The sequence below is a fragment of the Heptranchias perlo genome, chromosome 4 (genome assembly GCF_035084215.1).
Source record: "Heptranchias perlo isolate sHepPer1 chromosome 4, sHepPer1.hap1, whole genome shotgun sequence".
Lineage (NCBI taxonomy): Eukaryota > Metazoa > Chordata > Chondrichthyes > Hexanchiformes > Hexanchidae > Heptranchias > Heptranchias perlo.
In genome coordinates this window covers 114,234,447-114,260,988 of record NC_090328.1, presented here as the reverse complement: position 1 = coordinate 114,260,988, position 26,542 = coordinate 114,234,447, and the positions used below count along the sequence as shown (strand labels likewise).

Genomic DNA, 26,542 nt, shown 5'->3' with positions numbered 1-26,542 from the left:
ATTTTCTTCTCACAGTTATTTGATGTAATTGAATAAATCATTAAATAAGTGATTTAACAAAGCGCCAGCTGAAAAAAGAATGTGGAGTCAGCATTCCTTCTGGAAGCTTTTCAATAAAAGCCTGAGCAGGGACTTAAAGTTTAGTTATAATAATAATTTAAGTTAAAGTTATAGCAAAGACAAGTTGGCACTTTTCGCTCCGAGGCGGACGGCTCCGACCGTTAAACCGCCGCACCTTTCAAACTCCGCCCCGCCCCCTCGCGTGGCCGGAAGTGACGCACACCCGGTCAGGCCCGGTAGGTGCAGGGTTGTATTTGTACCTTTTCCCACGGCTCCAGAAACCTGAGGAACCGGTGGCGGCCCGAGGCCTCAAGGCTTTCTTCGGCAGAACCCTTCATCTTCCGCGCTCTGTTAGCCGGGTCTGCTGAGTCCACCCGGCACACTGACCGCACCGGGGGGGAATGTGATTTACTGAGGCGGAAGTGGATCCGGCAACTTGGGGGGAGAGATGAGAGATTGGGAGGGAGAGATTGGGGAATTATCAGTTATTGGATACTTAACTGTATAAGAAAGTGATTTTTGTGTATTTTGTTGTTTACTAGGGACTGCTTACAGAAGATGTTTACAGATTAAAGACACTTACCAGAGGAGACTGAGCTGCAAAAATGTCTTCTGCCTGCCCACCCCAATCCCCAGCTGTTGCGAAAACAGAGATCTCGTTGGACAGTGGATCTCCATTGCTAGCTGCTACTTTTGCTTATTGGGACAACATTCTTGGACCGAGAGTGAGACACATCTGGGCTCCAAAAAGTGAACAGCTGCTGCTAAGTGATGGAGAAATAACATTTTTAGCAAACCACACATTAAATGGAGAGATCCTTCGGAGTGCCAAAAGTGGGGCAATCGATGTCAAATTTTTTGTACTAGCGGAGAAAGGGGTAATCATAATCTCATTGATATTTGATGGAAATATGAATGGTGACCGCAGTACTTATGCTCTGTCAGTGATACTGCCACAAACTGAACTGAGCTTCTACCTACCTCTACACAGGTTATGTGTGGACAGACTAACACATATTATTAGAAAAGGAAGGATATGGATGTACAAGGTGAGTGTTTTAAAAAAAAAATTGAATATATACTTTGTATTCTACTTGTCACTCCTTGGATTTGCATAAACTAACCAGTAGTTTTAAGTGGGTAGTTTTTATGATTCACAAGATGATTGAGAAATGCCAGTGAGTCTACAGATAGCTCTGATATTTAGGGGTTATGGAGGGGAGGGTGAATGGACAGAATATCATTTGATTTATTCTTCTTCAAAATGTATTGTCTAAATCCTTTGAGCGACATAGCTCGTCCTGAACTATAAGTATCTATGTCTAATATTTTTGATGTAGTGAGTGGCATCCAGAAGCCGGAAGGATGGTGATCCCTGATCTGACAAACGCAGGTCTCTTCTGATCAGGAGATCCTACATGGTGGGACTCTTTTCCTGCTTAATAACTTTCAATGCTGATGTCAGGAACAGCAGTACTTTAGGTACCAAGGTTCCGCGAGCGGTGGACACCGCAGGAACTGGAGTGCATCCTGGACCGATATAATAAAATTTTAATTTGACACTTATTTTGGGTTTTTTGGTTTTTCTGCACATGAACACACCCTAACCCCCACTTCTTAAAAAAAGGAAAAAAAATCAAGCGCAAAAAAAGCGTCATCCTGACAACTTCCAGAAAGAAGAAGAAAAAAATTTAAAAATTCTGAGGTACAGGATAAACCGTCACTTAGAAAGGCATGGATTTGTTAAGGGAAGGTCGTGTCTGACTAACTTGGTTGAACTTTTTGATGTGGTAACAAGGAGGGTCGATGAGCGTAGTGTGTTTGATGAAGTGTACGTGGATTTTAGCAAGGCTTTTAACAAGGTCCCACATGGCAGACTGGTCAAAAAAGTACAAGCCCATGGGATCTAAGGGAAATTGGCAAGTTGGATCCAAAATTGGCTCAGTGGCAGGAAGCAGAGGGTAATGGTCGATGGGTGTTTTTGTGACTGGAAGGCTGTTTCCAATGGCGTTCTGCAGGGCTCAGTACTAGGTCTCTTGCTTTTTGTGGTCTTTATTAATGATTTGGACTTATGTAGGGGGCATGATTAAGACGTTTGCAGATGATACAAAAATTGGCCATGTGAGGAGGAAAGTTGTAGGCTCCAGGAAGATATCAGTGGACTGGTCAGGTGGGCAGAAAAGTGGCAAATGGAATTCAATCTGGAGAAGTGTGAGGTAATGCATTTGGGGAGGGCAAACAAGGCAAGGGAATACACAATAAATGGGAGGATATTGAGAGGTGTAGAGGAAGTGAGGGACCTTGGAGTGTATGTCCACAGATCCCTGAAGGTAGCAGGACAGGTAGATAAGGTGGTTACATATGAACATACAAATTAAGAGCAGGAGTAGGCCATTTGGTCCCTCGAGCCTGCTCTGCCATTTGATAGGATCATGGCTGATCTGATTGTGACCTCAACCCTACTTTCCCTTCTACCTACTATAACCTTTGACTCCCTTGTTAATCAGGAATCTATCTAACTCAGCCTTAAAAATATTCAATGATCTTGCCTCCACTGCTCTCTGGGAAAAGGAGTTCCACAGACTCATGACCCTCTGAGAGAAAAAAATTCTCCTCATCTCCATCTTAAATGGGAGACCCCTTATTTTTAAACTGTGTCCCCTAGTTCTAGTCTGTCCCACAAGGGGAAACATCCTCTCAGCATCTACCCCTTCAAGTTCCCTCAGGATCTTATACGTTTCAATAAGATCACCTCTCATTTTTCTAAACTTGTCCAACCTTTCCTCATAAGATAACCCCCTCATCCCAGGAATCAGTCGAGTGAACCTTCTCTGAACTGCCTCTAAAGCAATTCTGTCCTTTCTTAAATAAGGAGACCAAAACTGCACACAGTATTCTAGATGTGGTCTCACTGATGCCCTGTACAACTGTAGCAAAACATCTCTACTTTTATATTCCATTCCCCTTGCAATAAATGACAACATTCCATTTGCCTTCCTAACCACTTGCTGTACCTGCATACTAACTTTTTGTGATTCATGTACTAGGACACCCAGATCCTTCTGTATCTCAGAGTACTGCAATCTCTCTCCATTTAAATAATATGCTGCTTTTCTATTCTTCCTTAAGAAGGCATATGGAATACTTTCCTTTATTAGCCGAGGCACAAGACTATAAGAGCAGGGAGGTTATGCTAGAACTGTATAAAACACTAGTTAGGCCACAGCTTGAGTACTGTGTACAGTTCTGGTCAGCGCATTACAGGAAAGATGTAATTGTACTAGAGAGGGTACAGAGGAGATTTACGAGGATGTTGCCAGGACTGGAGAATTTTAGCTATGTGGAAAGATTGGATAGGCTGGGGTGGTTCCCTTTGGAACAGAGGAGGCTGAGGGGTGATTTAATTGAGGTGTACAAAATTATGAGGGCCTAGATAGAGTGGATAGGAAGGACGTATTTCCCTTAGCAGAGAGGTCAATAACCAGGGAACATAGATTTAAAGTTATTGGTAGAAGGATTAGAGGGGAGCTGAGGAAAAATGTTTTCACCCAGAGGGTGGTCGGGGTCCGGAACTCACTGCCTGAACGGGTGGTAGAGGCAAAAACCCTCAACTCATTTAAAAAAAAGTACCTCGATATGCACTTGAAGTGTCATAACGTACAAGGCTGCGGACCAAGTGCTGGAAAGTGGGATAAGGCTGGGTGGCTCGTTTTCAGTTGGCATGGACACGATGGGCCGAATGGCCTCCTTTTGTGCTGTAAATTTTCTATGATTTTAAGGCATTTTGCAAGTTCCACTGGTGATAAATGCTTCACGATTTGGCTGTCATGTACAAGCTTCTGCACAAACATTTGTTTGTCTGTTGCTGTCGATGCTGTGGAATCTGCCCTATAATGTGAATGGGCAGGGTTCAGGAATCACAGCATGCTATATTATAGAACCACTTCGACTTGAAATTAAACAGATATGATTGTTTCCTCTCCGGCAGGTGGTGATTAAGCCTTTTCAATGTAATATTTAAAAAGCTGTTTCTGGAAATTGGAGGGAGAGTCATCTGAGGCACTCTCGACACCTCTTAACAACCAATTGTAGAGTGGTATTGAGAGGTCTGAGAGGTGGTTACCTGCCCTATTCTGCCAGGGATGTTGTGTAGTGTAGGGAGATCTAGAGAGGGGCAGTAAAACTGGCAAGATACTGCAATGCCTTACAAAAACTAAAAAAAAAAATTCCAGCACAAAAATTGATGAATTTTCTCCCCACGGAGGGAGGGGGTAATGGCATCACAGCCAAGCCGGATCCTGACACCCACATACACGCAGTGTTTGCTATTTTCCTCCTTTGTAATCTGAGGCACTGAGGCCATTTGTAGCACCCTACTGCTGCATTGGCTGAGATAAGGTAACTCGGCATAGACCAAGAATTGAAACTGGGACCATCCTAATTTGCTTGACTCTGTTGTTATTTGGCTAAACTCACTGCACCATCAAGAGAGATCTTTCATGATTTTTTGACTTCATAAAGAGCCATTTGATCACATTATTATTTGTAATCACACCCAAATAAACATTATTCAGTCATATTCTCATTCCTCCTTTTCCCTACCCTCAATATAATCTTGGAAGTGGATGTTAGAGCATCAAGTCTTAGCAAATTATAGTCCTTAAATGTACATTACTGTTCTGTTAGTCACTTTATATGCACTCTTCTTTCTCATAGGGGCAGAGCATTATTTCCTTCTTAACAACAGAAATCACACCGGTCATGGAATTATTTTCATCTATGAAAACACATGGAGTCCTAGAAGAAGTTCAAGTAAGCTTTTGGTCGAAACTCACAAGGAGTAAAATGCAGCATGTACAGTGCAGTTTGTGTTGAAACATACTGAGATCGTTCAAGTGTAGCATTTACTTTGAAGATTGTTGCTAGGTTACTAGAACAAATATCAACACTGCAACTTGCTATGTGTGAAATCCCTAGGGTCCTTGTATTATTTTTACACATTTACTTGTGTACTGGTGCACCTCTGCATAACAATCATGCCATTTTAAAATCTAACTGAAAATAATTTTTACCTCAGAAGCTAGAGGTTTGCTCCCTTTTTACATCTTAAATAATAACTGATTTTTATTTACAGATAAGTGAACTGGATATGGGATAAAATGCACAAAAAGACATATATTGGGTTTTTAAGCACTTGACTTCATCCTCCACTGCTGACTGTTGAGTTAAACCCTCTTTTGTTTATCGTTGTCTGAAATAGTTGGCTCTGTCCAGGAAATGACTATCAAGAATGAGGGACTTAAAGTAATTAATATTGGTAAAGAAAAAGTACTGGAGAAATTAATGGGACTAAAAGCCGACAAATCCCTTGGACCTGATGGCCTACATGTTAGGGTTCTAAAAGAGGTGGCTGCAGAGATAGTGGATGCATTGGTTATGATCTTCCAACATTCCTTAGATTCTAGAACTGTTATAGTGGATTGGAAGGTAGCAAATGTTACACAGCTATTCAAGAAAGGAGGGAGAGGGAACTACAGGCCAGTTAGCCTGACATCAGTAGTCGGGGAAAATGCTGGAATCCATTTTTAAGGACTTAGTAATAGGGCACTTAGAGAATCATAATATGATTAGGCAGAGTCAACATGGATTTACGAAAGGAAAATTGTGTTTGACAAATCTACTGGAGTTTTTCGCGAATGTAACGAGCAGGGTAGATAAAGGGGAACCAGTGGATGTAGTATATTTGGATTTTCAAAAGGCATTCGATAAGGTGCCGCACAAAAGTTTGTTACACAAGATAAGGCCTCATGGGGTTGGGGGTAATACATTAGCATGGATAGAGGATTGGTTAACGGACAGAAAACAGAGTAGGAATAAACAGGTCATTTTCAGGTTGGCAGGCTGTGACTAGCAGGGTGCCGCAGGGATCGGTGCTTGGACCTCAGCTCTTTACAATCTGTATTAACGACTTAGTTGAAGGGACCGAGTGTAATGTATCCAAGTTTGCTGATGACACAAAGCTAGCTGGGAAAGTAAGTTGTGAGGAGGACGCAAAGAGTCTGCAAAGGGGTATAGACAGGTTAAGTGAATGGGCAAGAAGGTGGCAGATGGAGTATAATGTGGGGAAATGTGAGGTTATTCACTTTGGTAGGAAGAATAGAAAAACAGAATATTTTTAAATGGTGAGAAACTATTAAATGTTGGTGTTCAGAGAGATTTGGGTGTCCTTGTCCATGAAACACAAAGTTAACATGTAGGTACAGCAAGCAATTAGGAAGGCAAATGGTATTTATGTTGGCCTTTATTGCAATGGGGTTGGAGTACAAGAGTAAGGAAGTCTTGCTGCAATTGTACAGGGCTTTGGTGAGACCACACCTGGTGTAATGTGTACTGTTTTGGTCTTACTTAAGGATGGATATACTTGCCTTAGAGGCGGTACGACAAAGGTATACTAGATTGATTTCTGGGATGAGAGGGTTCTCCTATGAGGAGAGATTGAGAAGAATGGGCCCATACTATCAGTTGTTTAGAAGAATGAGTGGTGTTCTCATTGAAACATATACGATTTGAGAGGGCTTGACAGGGTAGATGCTGTGAGGCTGTTTCCCCTGGCTGGAGAGACAGGAATTAGGGGGCATAGTCTCAGGATAAGGGGTCAGCCATTTAAGACTGAGATGAGGAGGAATTTCTTCACTCAGAGGATTGTGAATCTTTGGAATTCTCTACCCCAGAGGGCTGTGGATGTTCAGTCGTTGAGATCGATAGATTTTTGGACTCGAAGGGGATCAAGGGATTGGGCAGGAAAGTGGAGTTGAGGTCGAAGATCAGACATGAACTTATTGAATAGCGGAGCAGGCTCAAGCCTGCTCCTATTTCTTATATTCTTATGAAATATTGCAATCCTGGTGGTGAATGAAGAGAATTGAGGTGTAGTCACCGTTGTAATGTAGGCAAACGCAGCAGCCAATTTGCACACACCAAGGTCACGTAAACAGCAATGGGATAAATGAACCAGATAATTATTTTTGCTAATGTTGGTTGTGGGGTGATGTTGTCAAGGTGTACTCCCCTTGCTCTTCTTCAAATAGTGCAATGGAATTGTTTATGTCACCTGAGAGGACAAACGTGGCCTTGGTTTAACATCTCATGTGAAAGACCCTGCTGTAACAGTGCGGCCTAGATAATATGCTCAAGTATCTGGAGTGGGTCTTGAACCCACAACCTTCTGACTCATGCGAGAGCGCTACCACTGAACCAAGGCCGACACCAGAGTGAAAACTATATGATTTTCAAAGTAGCAGATTGGGGGGGGGGGGGGGGGGAACAGGGAGTCAGGAATAACTAGGGACAAAAAACAAAATTGAGAGCAACTTTGGAGGTAAAGATTATGTTGGAGAAGGTGATGGGAAAACCAGTTTTATGAACTTTTTTTTGTCTGCCTTTATTCAGGTATCCCTGTGATTTGTGAACTGCTTCGAGGCCGTTGCTAATGTTTTTGAGAGCAGCCTACTGACAAATTACCCTCTGATCTCATTTTACCCAGAGCAGCAGACACAAACCCATGTCTTACCATTTTGTGGCTTTGCACATTGGTGCTCCAATATGCTGCACTACATAATCACCTGAGATGAAAACAATTTTCCCCCATTTATTAAATTCCTCAATCCAGTGCTACCTTTTGTTGTCACTTAGGTATGTACACTACAGCATTTAGATTGTGCCACATTTGAACACTAGATCACTAGATGTATATCTTTTTCCTCCCTCCGTCCCCTTCTCGGAGTTGCCACCTGTGGGAGTTGGTCTTAATATCTGGCTTCAGTATATTTGCTGTATTGCAGTGTTGGGTGAGCTGCTGTTGAGTTTAGGCTGCAACATGACTGGTAAACATTAAAAAAAACATGCAGGTCACAGATAACCCCCAAGCTACTGTATTTCATTTGATCCTATTACCATACGGTGTTTTGAACACAGTATTTTAAAAAAGCATTTTGTTACTAACCACTATTTTCTTTCATATAAGCTCTGATGCATACCCCACCACTCCAGTTAATGGTAAGGAAACACTCCAAAGCTTTTTGCAGTGAAAATAGCTTAAATTACCATTACGTTGTTCAAGATCTTCCATCTTTGACGTCCCACATTTTCAAGAGTGTGAGCATAGTCTAATCTTATTATGCTTCCCCAAAAGCTCATTACAGTTTGGTTTCCAGTTTCTCATTTTCATCTCAGTTTACCTTTCTAACAACTATTAGTTGTATATATTTTCACTTTTAAAAAAGTTTTTTCTTTTCTATTTTAGACTCACTAATAAAGCATTTAGAATTAATATTGATATTTTTGTTTCTGTATGATCTGTATTTTATTTGCACCCTGGCTGATAAATTCTTAACAGCAATTCATTTTTGTTATTTTTCTTTTCCTGTATTTTATATTTCCATTAATCTTCTACATTTTACATTCATTATTATGAAATCAAAGCTCATGCAGTCAGGGCAGGAGTTTTGTTACCACTGCCCTTATAAGATATCAATTCTAATTGACATGAGAATATTTGAGCACCACTGATCTCAAATTTCAAATTTCCCCTATTTCAGATCGATAACCATAGCCTCTTCCTTTGTCACCTGACGAAGGAGGCAAGCTCCGAAAGCTTGTGATTTTCAAATAAAACTGTTGGACTATAACCTGGTGTTGTAAGATTGTTTACATTTTAATTGCTGTAAGAAGGCAACGAGTTTGCTTCCTCTTTTGAAAGATCCCTATCCTCATTCCACTTTAAGATACTTAAAAATGAATAATAAATAGCATCCTTTTGTTTTCAAAATATTTCACATTTTTCTCCTTTCAGTGGTCTGTTGCAATTTTCAAATATTAACATCCTTCCCTTGATGTCATTTTAAATTGAATTCTTTTGGTTGCTGAAATTCTCCTTTCCTTCTCTTCCCCATTTTCCCCTCGCTCAACCTTTTTACATTTAGATGTTTGGAGTGATGACATTTGTATTGCTACTATCTTGGGTTTAGGATGAAAGGATTTAATATTAAATTGAGTTTTAATTTAATTCAGATTAAGGATACCGTTTTGAATGATGATGACATTGGTGACAGCTGCCGTGAAGATTTTCTGCATAAGTAAGTAAAATTTATCTTGAATGGTAGAAATTGCATGTAATATCAGGACTCAATTGAAGTTGCCGTAATTGATCTGCAGCTAAACGCATTTGTCTTTCAGCATAGAAAGTACACCTGTACTTGTACTTGTCTTTTAAAGAACCATATCTTAATTTTGCTGAATACCTTCACCCTGTGTGTACAAATGCAAATGAGCATGGATCAGCTTGGGAATGTGCTCACGGGTCCAGCCGCACTGACCCTGTTCTGTTAAATCTATGACTGTTGGGTTACTGGGTTATTAATCATTTTGAGCCTTTTAATTCCTTTATGCTTTTGTTTGCTCTTTAGTGAGATATGAAAGGATTAACTGCTAGCCTACCTATCACTTTATGTAATTAACAGTGGACTTGCAAACTTATTTCAATATAGTTAATCTAAAGCTAAACTTTATTTGTTTTGATGGTTCCCTGGGGAGTAGTAAAGTTTAAAGTGAAAATGGGAACATCATCCTTTCATCTCTGGGCCTTTGGTTTGAATCTAGCCCCAGATAGATAGAATGAAACTATTTGAAATAAGAAGTAAGATTTACCCTTTTCAATCCAATTATTAGTTGCATGAGTCCACAGTACAAAACTGCTAATAGTTTAGTGCTAATCGATATTCTCACTCTAAAAAAAATAGTTGGTGTTTGGTAAATAGATGTGTCACATAGGTGCAGTTGGTGTTTTCTTGTTCTGAAGTTACGGCATATTTTGGGACCTGAATAAAGGGAGCTTTAGTTTCTATTTGCTTTTTTCATAGAATCATAGAAGTTTACAACATGGAAACAGGCCCTTCGGCCCAACATGTCCATGTCACCACTAAGCTAGTCCCAGTTGTCTGCACTTGGCCCATATCCCTCTATACCCATCTTACCCATGTAACTGTCCAAATGCTTTTTAAAAGACAAAATTGTACCCGCCTCTACTACTGCCTCTGGCAGCTCGTTCCAGACACTCACCACCCTTTGAGTGAAAAAAATTGCCCCTCTGGACCCTTTTGTATCTCTTCCCCTCTCGCCTTAAATCTATGCCCCCTCGTTATAGACTCCCCTGCCTTTGGGAAAAGATTTTGACTATCTACCTTATCTATGCCCCTCATTATTTTATAGACTTCTATAAGATCACCCCTCAACCTCCTACTCTCCAGGGAAAAAAGTCTCAGTCTATCCAACCTCTCCCTATAAGTCAAACCATCAAGTCCCGGTAGCACCCTAGTGACTCCACTTTCAAGGAGCTATGAACCTGTACTCCTAGATCTCTTTGTTCTATAACTCTCCCCAACGCCCTACCATTAACGGAGTAGGTCCTGGCCCGATTCGATCTACCAAAATGCATCACCTCACATTTATCTAAATTAAACTCCATCTGCCATTCATCGGCCCACTGGCCCAATTTATCAAGATCCCGTTGCAATCCTAGATAACTTTCTTCACTGTCCACAATGCCACCAATCTTGGTGTCATCTGCAAACTTACTAACCATGCCTCCTAAATCTCCCCCTCTTTGCACCCATGACTTTTGTTTGTGCAGTACCCTTCAGCTTGGATGTGGGTAGAAAAGCTATGGTCTTCCTTGTGACTTTTTTGCATTAGTCCAGCTTTCTGTAGGGTAAAATGTCTTTGTTAAACCCCTCTACCTTTACCTCACTTTTTTTCAAATCTTCCCCTATCGCTTCTTCATTTTTTTTTATCTGCTCACACAAGTCTTCTGTTTTTCTGCCAGTATGAGCCACACAGCCAATTGCCAGGAGGCATGAGATTACTGATGAAAATTAAACACTTTTCTCTAATAAACATCTTGGTGTTAAGTACCACATGATAGACTTGTTAGCAAAATTGAAGCCCATGGGATTAAATGGACAGTGGCAGCATGGATATAGAATTGGTCAAGGGACAGAAAGCAGAGAATAGTGGTGAATGGTTGTTTTTCAGACTGGTGTACCCCATGGATTGGTATTAGGACATATATTAATGACCTGGACTTGGGTATATAGGGCATAATTACAAAGTGTGCAGATAACACAAAACTTGGAAAAGTAGTGAACAGTGAGTAGGATAGTGGCAGACTTCAGGAGGACATAGACAGACTGGTGAAATGGGCAGACACATGGTAGATGAAATTTAACGTAGAGAAGTGTGAAGTGATGCACTCTGGAAGGAAGAATGAGGAGAGGCAATACAAACTAAATGGTACAACTTTAAAGGGGGTGCACATACACAAATCTTTGAAGGTGGCTGGACAAGTCGATAAGGTTGTTTAAAAAAGCAATCAGGATCCTTAGCTTTATAAATAGAGGCATAGAGTACAAAAACAAGGAAGTTATGCTGAACCTTTATAAATACTGGTTAGGCCTCAGCTGGAATATTGTGTCCCATTCTGGGCTCCACACTTTAGGAAGAATGTCAGTGCCTTGTGGAGAGGGCAGAGGAGATTTACTGGAATAGTCCCAGAAATATGGTACCAGGGATAAGGGACTTCAGTTATGTGGAGAGACTAGAGAAGCTGGGGTTGTTCTCCTTAGAGCAGAGAAGGTTAAGGGGAGATTTAATAGACATGTTCAGAATCGTGAAGGGCTTTGATAGAGTAAATAAGGAGAAACTGTTTCCACTGGCAGGAGGGTCGATAACAGGAGGACACAGATTTAAGGTAATTGGCAAAAGAGCCAGAGGTGAGATGAGAATTTTTTTTACGCAGATTTTTAATGTGATTTGGAATGCACTGCCTGAAAGGGTGGTGGAAGCAGATTTCAATAGTAACTTTGTAAAGGGAAATGGATAAATAATTGAAGGGGAGAAAATTGCATGGCTGTGGGGAAAGAGCAGGGGATTGGGACTAATTGGTTAGCTCTTTCAAAGAGCGGGGACAGGCACTATGAGCCGAGTGGCCTCCTTCTGTGCTGTATGATTCTGTGTTGGCTTCTTTTGTCTTAGCCAGGTGTCCGAGGGAGGAGCTAAACTATTCAATTAAAATATAAACATCTTGTGGGATTGGTTTGAATATATATTTGATTGGCTGCTTTCTTGGAGTTTAACAGATAGTTGTTGAAATCTAATTGATGTGTTTAAAATGATTAAAGGATTTGATAGGGTAGATTGAGAGAAACTATTTCCTCTGGCGGGGGAGTCCAGAACAAGGGGCATAACCTTAAAATTAGAACTGGGCTATTCAGGAGTGATATCGGGAAGTACTTCTTCACACAAAGGGTAGTGGAAATCTGGAAAACTCTCCCCAAAAAAGCTGTTGAGGCTGTGGGTCAATTGAAAATTTCAAAACTGAGATTGATAGATTTTTGTTAGGTAAGGGTATTAAGGGTTATGGAACCAAGGCGGGTAGATGGAGTTAAGATACAGATCAGCCATGATCTAATTGAATGGTGGAACAGGCTCGAGGGACTGAATGGCCTACTCCTGTTCCTATGGTACTTATGTCCCAGTCATTTTCTGGAAAGTATAAAACTGACTGACTTAAATTTGAGAGTCTGTCAGAAGCCTTCAGGAAGAGATACACCAGGTAGCTTGCATAGGTGGTGAGGAAAAAGATAAGAACTGCTACTAAGAATACATTATAACTTAGCACTGCATTCATGACTATTTGTTATTTTCTGCTTACTCAAAGAGATAGTTAAGTTAATCTATTTAGTTAGTCTATTAAAGTGTTATTTTTGCTGCCTTCCAAAAATAAGGAAGATCACATGAGGGCACATGATAAAACCAGTAAGCCAAAACATAAAGTGAGAAAAGTTATTTGTTTGATGCCTTGGCACACTACAAATTGACCTAGATATCCAAGTGAAAGCACTCTTTATTACATAAGGACCGATGGTTCAGCGACAGGAATGATCATGATGCTGAACAAAAAAAATCTAGAGTTCGAGAGTTTTTTAAAATAACAAAAATGTCACATTGAGTCCTTTCATTCGAAAGGGTGTGCTGATCTCTGTCATAGCTAACATCTTGAACTCTTTTCCTTCTCCCATACCCCTTCTCCAAGGTCAAAGACACGACCTGTACTCAGCCCCTCTCTGTACCATGACTAAGACTGGGAACTCGGATGAATGGGGAGGGGGAAAAAAATCCCACCTGCATCCTCCATTTTGTTAATATTGAATTGTATTGATTTTTTTTTCTCAGCTGCTTAATATTTTTGTTTCATCTTGTGTATTATATTTTATGTTGTTTTTTACATAATGCTTAAACACTTGCTCAGGACATGGTTTGATACAGAGTACATGCTATACTACAGATTTTACAATGCATCCTGGCTACAGTGAGGGTTATATATAGTTAGACAATTTTATACATTAGAGTATAGGTACTCGGTGATGGTGCTGGGGTTATTTCTGGTAAAGGGACTGGGGGTACTTGTGACGTGAAAGTTGTGAGGTGTTACATTAAGTTAAACCAGCGGCGAGTTGCTGATGGGAATAAGCAGGGGCTATTTCTTCAGCGGTTAGGCCGAGGGCTGGTTGGTTGTGAGGGCTTGGGTCAAATGGAAGGCTGGCCTGTTGTGAAGCCCCATATCTCCTAATGTTTTCCCAGATCGACATGCAACCTGTACATTGCTTGCTTTGACTGGGCCAAAATAGTGCTTGGGGACGCACCCTGCTGTATCCTCGCCTCCCCGTTTTCTGATGGCTGAGCTTGGCGGCGTAAAATATGTAGGAGCATGCAAAACAGATTCTGAATGCTGGCCAACAGGGCCGCCTGTTAGTATTATAAAGGATGATTTTTCTCCATTTACTCCCTCTGTCCCAATTGATAAGCGGATAAATAAAATCTGGCAGAAAATAATATTGTTATTCCTACTCCTCTCTCTAATATGAATACATATTTCCTCCTCACAACTTGGAGGTCTGTAATACACCCCTAATAATGTACAAAGGCCTTTTTTATCTTTGCGTTTCAATCATATTGACTGTATCTGTACCCCTTCCTTGTCTACATCAGGCCTCTCTAAAGTAAGTATTCCCTCTTTAACCAATATTGCCACCGCCTCCTTTCCTATCTTTTCTATTCCTCCTAAATATATCCCGATATGATTATTTTCAATTCTTGTCTTTTTTTTCCAGCCATATTTCCGTTAATGCTGTTAAGTCTAGATTGTCCTGTAAAATAATTGCTTCCAGTTCTCCAAGTTTATTTCCCATACTTTGCACTTTGCAATACATGCATTTTAACCTTTTTTTTAACACTACTCTTTTCCCCATTTTATTTTGTCTATGCTACCCCTACCTTTTACTTATCTTTTCTCCAATTATAAATAGTCCTTTTGATTTTAAACCTCTATTCCATATCCCTCTTGCTAATTTGTTTCTGCATGAATTCTCCCTCATCTGTTTCTCCCTTCTCTATTAGCTGATCCTGTTTGGTTTTATTTTCCTAGCCTCCTTCTTAGTTTGAATACCTCATTGTTTCCCTATTTGACCGTTTTTGCCAGTACATTAGCATTCTACCTGTTCAAATGTAGCCTGTCCTTGAGGAATAGCACCCATCTGTCCCAGAACTGGTGCAGGGGCCTAACAAAGTAGAATCTCTTTTCCTGACACCACACTTTTAGCCATGCATTAATTTCCCTAATCTTCCTGTCCTTCCCTGTTACAGTGCATGGCTTAGCAAGTAATCCTGAAGTCATGAAGTCCTGCTCCTAAACTTGTTTCACAATCTCCTTAATTCACCTGCAGGACTTCAGGCCTTTCTTTACCCACATCACTGGCTCCTATATGGACCACGATAACTGGTTGCTCTGTCTCCCCTTGCACAATCTTTTCCAATCTATTTGATATGTCCCTTACCCTAGCACCTGGGAGGCAATAAAGCATCCAGGGCTGTCAGTCTGGACCGCAAAAGATCATGTAAGTCCCTCTAATGTTTGAATCCCCTATTGCTACTGCACTTCTAGCTGTGTTGCTAATCTGCCCCCAGCCATCTCTTGTTTGCTGGTACCATTGATATTTATTTGTTGCCCTTGCCCAGAGCCCTCCTTGTTTCCACAGGAAACTAGAACTTCAAATCTGCTTGAGAGCATAAGTTTCTCTGAGTGCTCCTGTTCTTCCCTTTCCTTCCTGCCATTCCCTGCCCCTCTGAATGTCACCCATCTTTCCTCCTCCACTGCCTGCTGCCTGTCTTTCATCGGTGTGACTACCCTCTCCAACTCTCGCTCCAAAAACTGCTAGCTCTCCCTGATATGTCAAATTGTCTTCATCTCCTACTCAAGTTCTGAGATTTTACACTCAAACAATGTGAGTTGGTGATGCTTCGCATTTGGGTGCTACTTAACATGGTTATTTTACCTGGCTAGATGAGACAGCTAGATGTTGAATGTTTGCTATTACTGTAAACAGCGAAGCGGCACATGGGACTCAGGCTAAGCACAGTGAACTTCTTTTAATAGTTTAAAGTGCACAATTGTTCTAAACAAAAATCAGCAGTTTGGCATCGTGTTACACACAATTTTAAAAATAAGTATACTGCGATTGAAACAGCCTGAAGCTCTAGGCAATCCTGCTGCAGAATCTGCATTCTCATGCCACAGAATTTGGTTTGGGTTGCCACAAAAACTGACCTTAAGGTGCTGCAGAATTGCAGGGCCTTGTGACATAGACTGAAGTTGTGAGAGTAGAGTGTTTATGGGGCCATATAAGCAATAAGTGACGCATGGTGATATGGTTGCATAAATGTCAAATATAATTGCGGGAATGCTTTCGCTTAAATTGAACGTGATTCTCAAATAATAAAGTAAGAATTTCCCTAGTTAAAGTAAGTATAAATTTTGAAATATTTCAGCTACTTTTCATATCAAGCTAAGCATTGATCCCTGCCACAAGTACATATGGGGAATGTATTGAATGTGTGCCATCCAATAATGGGAACATTTTGTTTGATTTGCAGAGCCATTAGTTCTCATCTGCAGACATGTGGATGTTCTGTTGTTGTCGGAAGCAATCCAGAAAAAGTAAACAAGGTATTTCCTTTCAATGCAGAACCTTGTTTAACAACTTTATATCTAACCAAAATGAGCTTTCTGTGTTCTTTCGTGCATATAATACTGTAAAATAGACTCATGTTTTTTGTCAATCAGACTTTTATTTCTGTAAACGTAAGGAATGTTGCTATTCTTGATCAACAAGTATTACCTGAGTTATTAGACATCAAAAAGGATTGGGTGCACTAATATTAGATAAAGCCCATTGTCCTTGTCATTCTTTAGATTAATACTACCATAGATAGATGTTTTCTGCCCAATTTCTGACCTAATTAGCCTCAGACAAGCGTTTCTGCGGCCACAGATGTGATTCCAGGATGGTATGTTGCCTCCCTGGTACCAGGGTCAAGGATGTCACTGAGCGGCTGCAGAACATTCTGAAGGGGGAAGGTGAATAGCCAGAGGTCATGGTCCATATCAATACCAACGACATAGGCAGAAAAAGGGATGAGGTCCTGCAGGAAGAGTTTAGGGAGTTAGGAAAGAGATTAATAAGCAAGACCTCAAAGGTAGTAATCTCCAGATTACTCCCGGTGACACGCACCAGTGAGTATAGAAATAGGAGGATAGAGAAAATGAATGCGTGGCTGAAGAGATGGTGCAGGATAGAGGGCTGTAGATTCCAGGGGCATTGGGACAGTTCTGGGGGATCTGGGACCTGAACAGGCCAGAGGGGTTGCACCTCAACAGAGCTGGGACCAATGTCCTTGCAGGGAGGTTTGCTAGTTCTGTGGGGGAGGGTTTAAACTAATTTGGCAAGGGGTTGGGTACCAGGATGTAGCATTGGAAAGGAGAAACAAGGTGCACAAAGGATTGGGAGAGACAGATAGCACTACAATAAGAAATAGTACGGTATTAGATGGGATCAGTCTAAGAGAGAATACAAGAAGGTCTAAGATAGGTTTACAGTGCATGTATGTAAATACATGAAGCTTGGTAAACAAGGTTGGTGAGCTGCAGGCGCAATTAGCCACATGGGAATATGATGTTGTGGCGATAACGGAGACCTGGCTCAAAAAAGGTTAGGATTGGGTACTAAATATTCCTGATAACAAGATGTTCAGGAAAGATAGGGAAGGAAAGAAAGGAGGGGGGTGGTGACAGAATTGGTTAAGGAAAATATTGCAGTGCTGGAGAGAGAGGATGTCCTGGAGGGGTCAAGGACAGAATCTATTTGGTTAGAGTTAAGAAACAATAGAGGTGCCATTACATTACTGGGGGTAGTCTATAGGCCACCAACTAGTGGGAAGAATAGAGGAGCAAATTTGCAGGGAAATTACAGAGATGTGCAAGAACCATAGAGTAATGATAATGGGAGACTTCAACTATCCTAATATAGACTGGGATAGTAATAGTGTAAGGGAGGAATTTTTGAAGTGTGTTCAGGAGAACTTTCTTGACCAGTATGTTTCTGGCCCAACGAGGAAGGAGGCATTGCTGGATCTGGTCCTGGGAAATGAGGTGGGCCAAGTGGAGCAAGTGTCAGTGGAGGAACATTTAGGGAACAGTAATCATAGTATCATAAGGTTTAGATTAGCTATGGAAAAGGACAAGGACCACTCTAAAGTAAAAATACTCAATTGGAATCAAAGATTGGCAGGCAAAACTGTAATTGAACAATGGGCGGCCTTTAAAGAGGAGATGGTTTGGGTACAGTCAAGATACATTCCCACGAGGGGGAAAGGTAGGGCATCTAAAGATCTCCCTGGATAACAAAAGAGATAGAGACTAAGATGAAGCAGGAAAAAGGGGTGTGTGACCGATGTCAGGTTGATAATACAAGTGAGAACCAGGCTGAATATAGAAAGTTCAGAGCGGAGACGAGAAAGGAAATAAGAGGGGCAAAGAGAGAGTATGAGAATAAACTGGCGGCTAACATAAAAGGGAATCCAAAAGTCGTCTTTAGGTGTGTAAATGTAAGAGGCGGTATGGGACTGATTAGAGACCAAAAAGGAGATCTACGCATGGAGGCAGAGGGCATGGCTGAGGTACTAAAAGAGTACTTTTCATCCGTCTCTACCAAGGAAGAAGATGCTGCCAAAGTCACAGTAAGTAAAGAGGTAGTTGAGATACTGGATGGGCTAAAAATTGATAAAAAGGAGGTACTAGAAAGGCTAGCTGTACTTGAAGTGGATAAGTCACCTGGTCCAGATGGGATGCATCCTAGGTTGCTGAGGGAAAAAGGGTGAAATTGTGGAGGTACTGGTCATAATCTTCTAAACATCCATAGATACAGGGGTGGTACCAGAGGACTGGAGAATTGCAAATGTTACACCCTTGTTCAAAAAGGGTGTAAGGATAAACCCAGCAACTACAGGCTGGTCAGTTTAACCAGTGGGGAAACTTTTAGAAACGATAATCCAGGTCAAAATTAACAGTCACTTGACAAGTGTGGATTAATTAAGGAAAGCCAGTACAAATTTGTTAACGGCAAATCGTGTTTAATCAACTTGATAGAGTTTTTTTGATGAGGTAACAGAGAGGGTAGATGAGGACAATGCGTTTGATGTGTATATGGACTTCCAAAAGGCATTTGATGAAGTGCCGCATAATAGGCTTGTCATCAAAGTTGAAGCCCATGGAATAAAAAGGGCTGTGGCAACATGGATACAAAATTGGCTAAGTGACAGAAAAGAGAGTAGTGGTGAACGGTTGCTTTTCGGACTGGAAGGAGATATACAGTGTTGTTCCCCAGGAGTCGGTACTAGGACCATTGCTTTATTTGATATATATTACTGACTTGGACTTGGGTGTACAGGACACAATTTCAAAATTTGCAGATGACACAAAACTTGGAAGGGTAGTGAACAGTGAGGAGGATAGTGATAGACTTCAAGAGGATATAGACAGGCTGGTGGAATGGGCAGACACGTGGCAGATGAAATTCAACGCAGAAAAGTGTGAAGTGATACATTTCAGTAGGAAGAATGAGGAGAGGCAATATAAACTAAAGGGGGTGCAGGAACAGAGAGATCTAGGGGAATATGTCCACAAATCTTTGAAGGTGGCAGGACAGGTTGAGAAAGCGGTTAAGAAAGCATAAGGGATCCTGGGCTTTATAAATAGAGGCATAGAGTACAAAAGCAATGAGGTTATGATGAACCTTTATAAAACACTAGTTCGGCCACAACTGGAGTATTGTGTCCAGTTCTGGGCGCCACACTTTCGGAAGGATGTGAAGGCCTTAGAGAGGGTGCAGAAGTGATTTACTAGAATGATTCCAGGGATGAGGGACTTCAGTTATGTGCATAAACTGGAGAAGCTGGGGTTGTTCTCCTTAAAGCAGAGAAGGTTGAGAGGAGACTTGATAGATGTATTCAAAATCATGAAGGGTCTGGACATAGAGAAACTGTTGCCATTGGGGTCAAGAACCAGAGGACATAGATTTAAGTGATTGGCAAAAGACCCAAAGGTGATAGGAGAAAAGCTTTTTTACACAGCGTGTGGTTATGATCTGGAATGCACTGCCTGAGGGGGTTGTAGAGGCAGATTCAATCATGGTCTTCAAAAGGGAATCGGATAAGTACTTGAAGGGAAAAAATTTGCAAGGCTACGGGGATGGGCAGGGTAGTGGGACTAGCTGGATTGCTCTTGCAGAGAGCCGGCATGGACTCGACGGGCCGAATGGCCTACTTCTTTGCTGTAACCATTCTATGATTGGCAAATGGATGACAGTAGAATGATTTGTTTCTCAACACTAAATGATTATCTACCCCTAATATTGTATTGCATAATATTTCTGCTGCAGTTGCCAACATTCACAATTTCATTAACAAATTAGTGATTCTTGCATTATTGTGTGTCTATGATTCACAGGAAAATAAGGGCAAGGCAGAGAAAAAACATTCATTTACCTTCTATCTTCATGAATCAACAATGTAAACCCAATATATAAATTGAATTGAGTGTTCGCACTGCTGCTGTGTCTAATGGTACAATATTTATCATTTGACTGAAACACTGACAAGATTGGTTAAGGATGTGTCATGTGAGAAAATGGATTGCTCTGTTGGTTCCTTGTTAATGTTTATGGCTAGCACTCTCCAGGGGCAACAGAATAGAGAGCTGGCCACTAATAACAAAGCAGGGGTTGTAACATAGCTAGCAGGGGTAAAAATATTTAAAGTTTTTATAATAAATAAAGTCCTAGAGTGTATTGAAATATTCAGTCTACTCCTTATTTATTCAAAGTTGTTTTTTGCTGAAAAAATTGAATTATACAGTAATTCGAATTAAGCAATTTTAACAGCGGAGGTGTTTTTCCATGATTTCAATTTCAATCAACAGATGATTTGAATTAAGCAACCTTGAATTAAGAGTAGACTGTCAACATTGATTGATTTTCAACTATAAAGAAAAACTTGCTCCTTAATGTGTAGTGATTTAAAGTGTGCAGTAATCTCCTCAGCTTCATGCATTATAGCACACTATTATTACATCCGTAACCCTCTGAATAATAGTTTACTACGGTAATTGTGTGTATATATTACATAAAATATCACTGATTTCTTCACTTATAATGTGGTGTAAGTATTTTTTTGTGTAAATGGTATGTTGCATTGAATTCCTATTTCAAGTGTCTTACACCCTTTAAGAACAAGAAAAGGGGGAGAGCTTTGTTTTAATCCCATCTATTGGTTTTAAGTTAGCTAGAGTTTAATACTACAGATGTAGAAATTCCACAGAGCTAGAAAACACAATGACTAGTTTGGTATAGTAGGAAGACTGTAGAATAATATATGTAATAACTTACAAAGGAAAATATTATTCTTTCAGAATGTATTAATTGTAGTACAGTATATTTCTGGACCTTTATGTTTTGACGGGTTGCCTTGTGCATAAATGATTTACCATGTGCTCTGTTAAATTTTTCTGTACGTTGGCAGATGGTTCGCACTCTGTGCCTTTTCTTACCTCCAACTGAACGAAAATGCTCACGACTTGCTAATGCCAGTGATTCTTTCAAATATGATTCAGGTCTCTTTGTTCAGGGTCTTTTAAAGGTAAGATTTCTTTCATATAAAACACCAAAATGTATTTATTCTCCCCTCTCCTGCATTTTATGTTACTTTCTTTTTTCCCCATTAGGTTCTTTTATCTCCTTCCTTGCATTGCCAGGGACTATCCTGGGGTCCATAGGACAGGCAGATCTGTTCAGTATGTGTTTGTATTGACTTGTTCTCAGTTTTTCCCCCTTTAAGCTCACCTGAGATTGGTGGGAATAGCATGAACTTGATGGGGGTGATTTTAAACCTCAAGAACAGATGGGTGGGGGGCGGGTGGGAGTTGAAAATAGTTGTTTTTTGGGTCGCGACTGCAACCTGGCTTTATTTCCGTGTTAACGTCGGAGCGTAAAAGTACAGGCTTCCCACTGGGAATGCAAAGTCCAAAAATTTTGCGGTTGCGACCCAAAAAAACAACTAATTTCAACTCCCACTCGCCCCCAACCCACCCGTTCTTGGGGTTTAAAATCACCCCCGATGTGTCAACGCACTGCATGTTAAAGGTAGTATCTTAGATTTGCAAGACCGTGAAACTATAATGAAAATACTGTGCTTTTTTTTTTCCACACAAATCCATGTAGCATATAGTCTTGTACTTGTATCCGTAATATTATACTGGTATTGGGTTATGACAGAATGCTTATGGTGATAGGAAATGGAAGCGTGTTACTCTGTGTGTTCTTATCCTAATTAAACTTCCTGCAGTTTGGGATAAAAGAATTGTTTACAGACACATTTTTCTCTCTCTCTCTCTCCACTGATTCATTATGGTACTTGATGGTCTCTGGGCCCAAAGGAGAAGGAATCTCCTCCCTCCAGAGTAGTTGAGTGGGAAAGAACTGATCTGGAAGGTGGTCAGGGGAGCAGGAGTTGCATCTCATGGAAGAGGGACTGCTTCGCTAATGTCTAAGTTTCAGAAGACAGCGTGTTTAATGTTGGATGATGTATATTTTGTATCCTTCTGAATAAAAACCTCCAAGCAGTAGTCATTGTTAATGTTAACTAGCTCTTGTGCATCCTAATTTTCAACTCCATATAGGTGCACTAGGTTTTAATCTTGGAAGAATGTTTTAATCTCAATCATCTCATATGAATGTACACAGCTCCCTCCGAATGAACAGCAACATTTTATTTGTATAGCGATCACAGTAGCAGTTCTCACAAAGTATGGCCCGTTTTATAGAGAGTGCATTGCAAAATTGCTCATCTTGACTGTTTCTCTAAATAAAACAGTGGCATATCAGTTATCCGGTTGCAGTTCCTTTGTTCTTATTGTCATTTATTGTGGCTGTCAGACTAAAAGGGTCAGACATCACTAAACATGTAAACAGATTAATTAATGACCAATATTGGAAATTACCCAGAATCTATCCTGTGAATATGTAAATAAATAATTGTGCACTGTTCAGCAGATAGAACAATTTATATATATCTGTGCATTCCAGTGGTTTTGTAGGAGAGTCTCTTGCAAATATTAACATTTATCTGGATACCCCTTATCCCAACTTGTGAAAGATACTGCTAGCTAGCTAAAGGAAAACAGCGCTATCATTGCAAAAAAATGTTTAGCAGCAATATAAGTAACCTGAGAGTGAGTCAATCAATTGGGGAAAAGCAACAGAAATCTGACAGACAGGACCTGATGATTTTGACAACTTTGAGTCAGGGGCCCTCAGTTTGAAAACATATGGTACTTGTGATCTATTTTCTCTTAACCCTACTCTTACTCTGCTGGTTAAAACCAGATAGGATGGTTTGTTAATATATTCAAATAAAAATACTACATAAAAATAACAATAGGAGCTATAAACATTTGGACCTGTTGCAATTTTTCAAGATATTTTCCAATATAATAACTTGGTTTGGAGTATTGACAAAAAGAAAATATGTAGTTGTGAACTGTTAAAGCGTAGTAAATCCAAAATGTACCTTCAATTATTGCTAAAAGTAATTACTTAAAATTGAATCTTTTGATTACAACAAATCTGAACTTTCACTTTTTCAGGATGCTACCGGTAGCTTTGTGCTGCCTTTCCGTCAGATTATGTATGCACCATACCCAACCACACACATTGATGTTGATGTTAATACAGTGAAGCAGATGGCCCCATGCCATGAACACATTTATAACCAGCAGAGTTACATGACGTCGGAACTTTTCGCACTTCAGAAGACTGCATCAGAAGAAGATATGATTCCTGACACTGTAATTCATATGGATGAAAGTTTTACCCCTAATCTGTATGTATTTGAAAACAATTCATTCTTTTTACAGAAGGTTATTGTCATTATACATAAGCAAATGTTCACTTGTGTAGAGTGTATAAACTTGTACACATACTGCCTACTGGGCTGAGACATTGGAATGGAATCCAGTATTTGATGAGTACACTTTGCAAAGCTAGGCGTTTTGCTTTTCTGTTATATCTTACAAATAGAAATTGTATTTTCTACCAATATATGTAACAGTTGAGTTTTCTAAATAATGAAAGAACACCTGACATCTATAACATTTTTGTAAACACTTCGAAATGCAAGTTGAATATTAATTTTAGAGGGAAGGGGTAAAATGCAAATTGTAATTTATCATTAACATAGTTACCAAAGGAAAAAATTATCTTCACCCTTCAATCGTACCTTTATGGCACATAAGAACATAAGAAATAGAAGCAGGAGTAGACCGTGGAGCCCCTTGAGCCTGCTCCGTTGCTGCCTCTAAGGGACCCACGTTTACTTTCACTAATCTCTCCCTTTTTTCATACCTGTAGAAGTTCTTACATGGCTCATCTTCTACCTCAACTCCACTTTCCCACTCCATCCCCATATCCCTTGATTCTCTTAGTGTCCAAAAATCTATCGATCTCAGTCTTGAATATACTTAACGACTGAGCATCCACAGCCCTCGAGGCAGAGAATTCCAAAGATTCACAATCCTCTGAAGAAACACGATTTCCCTTTCATAAAACCGTGTTGACTCTGCCTAATCATATTATGATTTTCAAAGTGCCTTGTTACTATGTCCTTCATAATAGTTTCTAGAGTTTTCCCTACTACTGATGGCAGGCTAACTGGCCTATTGTTCCCTGTTTTCTCTCTCCTTTCTTGAATAGCGGAGTTACATTTGCTACCTTACAATCAACGGGGACCATTCCAGAATCTAGGGAATTCTGGAAGATCAAAACCAATGCATCCACTATCTCTGCAGCCACCTCTTTTAAAATCGTAGGATGTGGGCTGTCAGGTCCAGGGAATTTGTTGGCTTTTAGTTCCATTAATTTCTCCAGTACTACTTCTTTTGTAATCTTAATTACTTTAAGTTCCTCACTCTTACTGGATCCTTGGTTCCCCACTATTTCCAGAATGTTTTTTGTGTCTTCTACCGTGAAGATTTGTTTAACATCTCTGCCATTTCCTTATTCCCCGTTATAATTTCTCTTGTCTCAGCCTCTAAGGGACCCACATTTATTTTTGCGTATCTCTTCCTTTTTACATAACTTGTAGAAGCTCTTACAATCTGTTAATATGTTTCTTGCTAGTTTACTTTCATATTCAATTTTTCCCCTCTATCAATTTCTTGGTCATCCTTTGCTGGTTTCTAAAACTCTCCCAATCCTCAGGCTTACTGCTCTTTTTGGCAACATTGTAAGCCTCTTTTAATCTAATGCTATCCTTAACTTCTCCAGTTAGCCACGGTTGGATCACTTTTCCCGTGGAGTTTTTATTCCTCAAGGGTATGTATATTCGTTGAGAATTATGAATTATTTCTTTAAATGTTTGCCATTGCTTATCTACTGTCATATCTTTTAATCTAATTTCCCAATCTGCCAGCCAACTTACCCCTCATACCTGCATAATTGTAAGGAATCTTACAACACCAGGTTATAGTCCAACGATTTTATTTTAAAATCACAAGCTTTCGGAGATTATCTCCTTCGTCAGGTGAGTGAGTGAAAGGTTCTCAAATCGCATATCTTATCTTAGGCTGGGACACCATCACACCAATCAATGGTGTCGTTGGTGTTCAGACAGGTTAGCCACGGAAAACAGTAGGTCCCAGTGTGCTGAATACACATTGTGTCAAATTACACAGACAGAGAGAAAGAGATCCGAAAGGCAGAGAGAGAGAGAGTATTAAAAACAGATAACTTTTTTTTCCCCTTGCTGGTGGGGTTACGTGTAGCGTGACATGAACCCAAGATCCTGGTTGAGGCCGTCCTCATGGGTGCGGAACTTAGCTATCAATTTCTGCTCGACGATTTTGCGTTGTCGTGTGTCTCGAAGGCCGCCTTGGAGAACGCTTACCCGAAGATCGGTGGCTGAATGTCCTTGACTGCTAAAGTGCTCCCCGACTGGGAGGGAACCCTCCTGTCTGGCGATTGTTGCGCGATGTCCGTTCATCCGTTGTCGCAGTGTCTGCATGGTCTCGCCAATGTACCATGCAGACACTGCATGGTACATTGGCGAGACCATGCAGACCGGGGCATCCTTTCCTGCAACGTATGAGGTAGACAACGTTGGCCGAGTCACAGGAGTATGAACCATGTACCTGGTGGGTGGTGTCCTCTCGTGATGGTGGTATCCGTGACGATGATCTGGCATGCCTTGCAGAGGTTGCCGTGGCAGGGTTGTGTGGTGTCGTGGACGCTGTTCTCCTGAAAGCTGGGTAATTTGCTGCGAATGATGGTCTGTTTGAGGTTGGGTGGCTGTATGAAGGCGAGTAGTGGGGGTGTGGGGATGGCCTTAGCGAGGTGTTCGTCGTCATCGATGACATGTTGAAGGCTGCGGAGAACATGGCGTAGTTTCTCTGCTCCGGGGAAGTACTGGACGACGAAGGGTACTCTGTTGGTTGCGTCCCGTGTTAGTCTTCTGAGGAGGTCTATGCGATTCTTCGCTGTGGCCCGTCGGAACTGTCGATCGACGAGTCGAGCATCATATCCCATTCTTACGAGGGCGTCTTTCAGCGTCTGTAGGTGTCCATCGCGTTCCTCCTCGTCTGAGCAGATCCTGTGTATTCGTAGGGACTGTCCATAGGGGATGGCCTCTTTGACGTGGTTAGGGTGGAAGCTGGAAAAGTGGAGCATCGCGAGGTTGTCCGTGGGCTTGCGGTAGAGTGAGGTGCTGAGGTGCCCGTCTTTGATGGAGATTTGTGTATCCAAGAAAGAAACCGATTCTGAGGAGTAGTCCATGGTGAGTTTGATGGTGTGGAGATGCCGGTGATGGACTGGGGTTGACAATTGTAAACAATTTTACAACACCAAGTTATAGTCCAGCAATTTTATTTTAAATTCACAAGCTTTCGGAGGCTTCCTCCTGAAAGAAGCCTCCGAAAGCTTGTGAATTT

General features: G+C 40.8%; 1 protein-coding gene across 1 annotated transcript in view; it reads left to right on the top strand.

Annotated features, from left to right (window-relative positions):
- The first annotated feature begins 278 nt into the window (after nt 1-278).
- Nucleotides 279-26,542, top strand: part of c9orf72 (C9orf72-SMCR8 complex subunit) — a 36,465-nt gene continuing 10,201 nt past the window's right edge. The window contains exons 1-7 of the mRNA XM_067983473.1: nt 279-296; nt 603-1,109; nt 4,777-4,872; nt 9,130-9,194; nt 16,105-16,177; nt 21,085-21,201; nt 23,207-23,442. Coding sequence (XP_067839574.1) covers nt 666-1,109; nt 4,777-4,872; nt 9,130-9,194; nt 16,105-16,177; nt 21,085-21,201; nt 23,207-23,442 — 1,031 coding nt within the window. The 5' untranslated portion in view covers nt 279-296; nt 603-665. The remainder of the gene's footprint in view (nt 297-602; nt 1,110-4,776; nt 4,873-9,129; nt 9,195-16,104; nt 16,178-21,084; nt 21,202-23,206; nt 23,443-26,542) is intronic.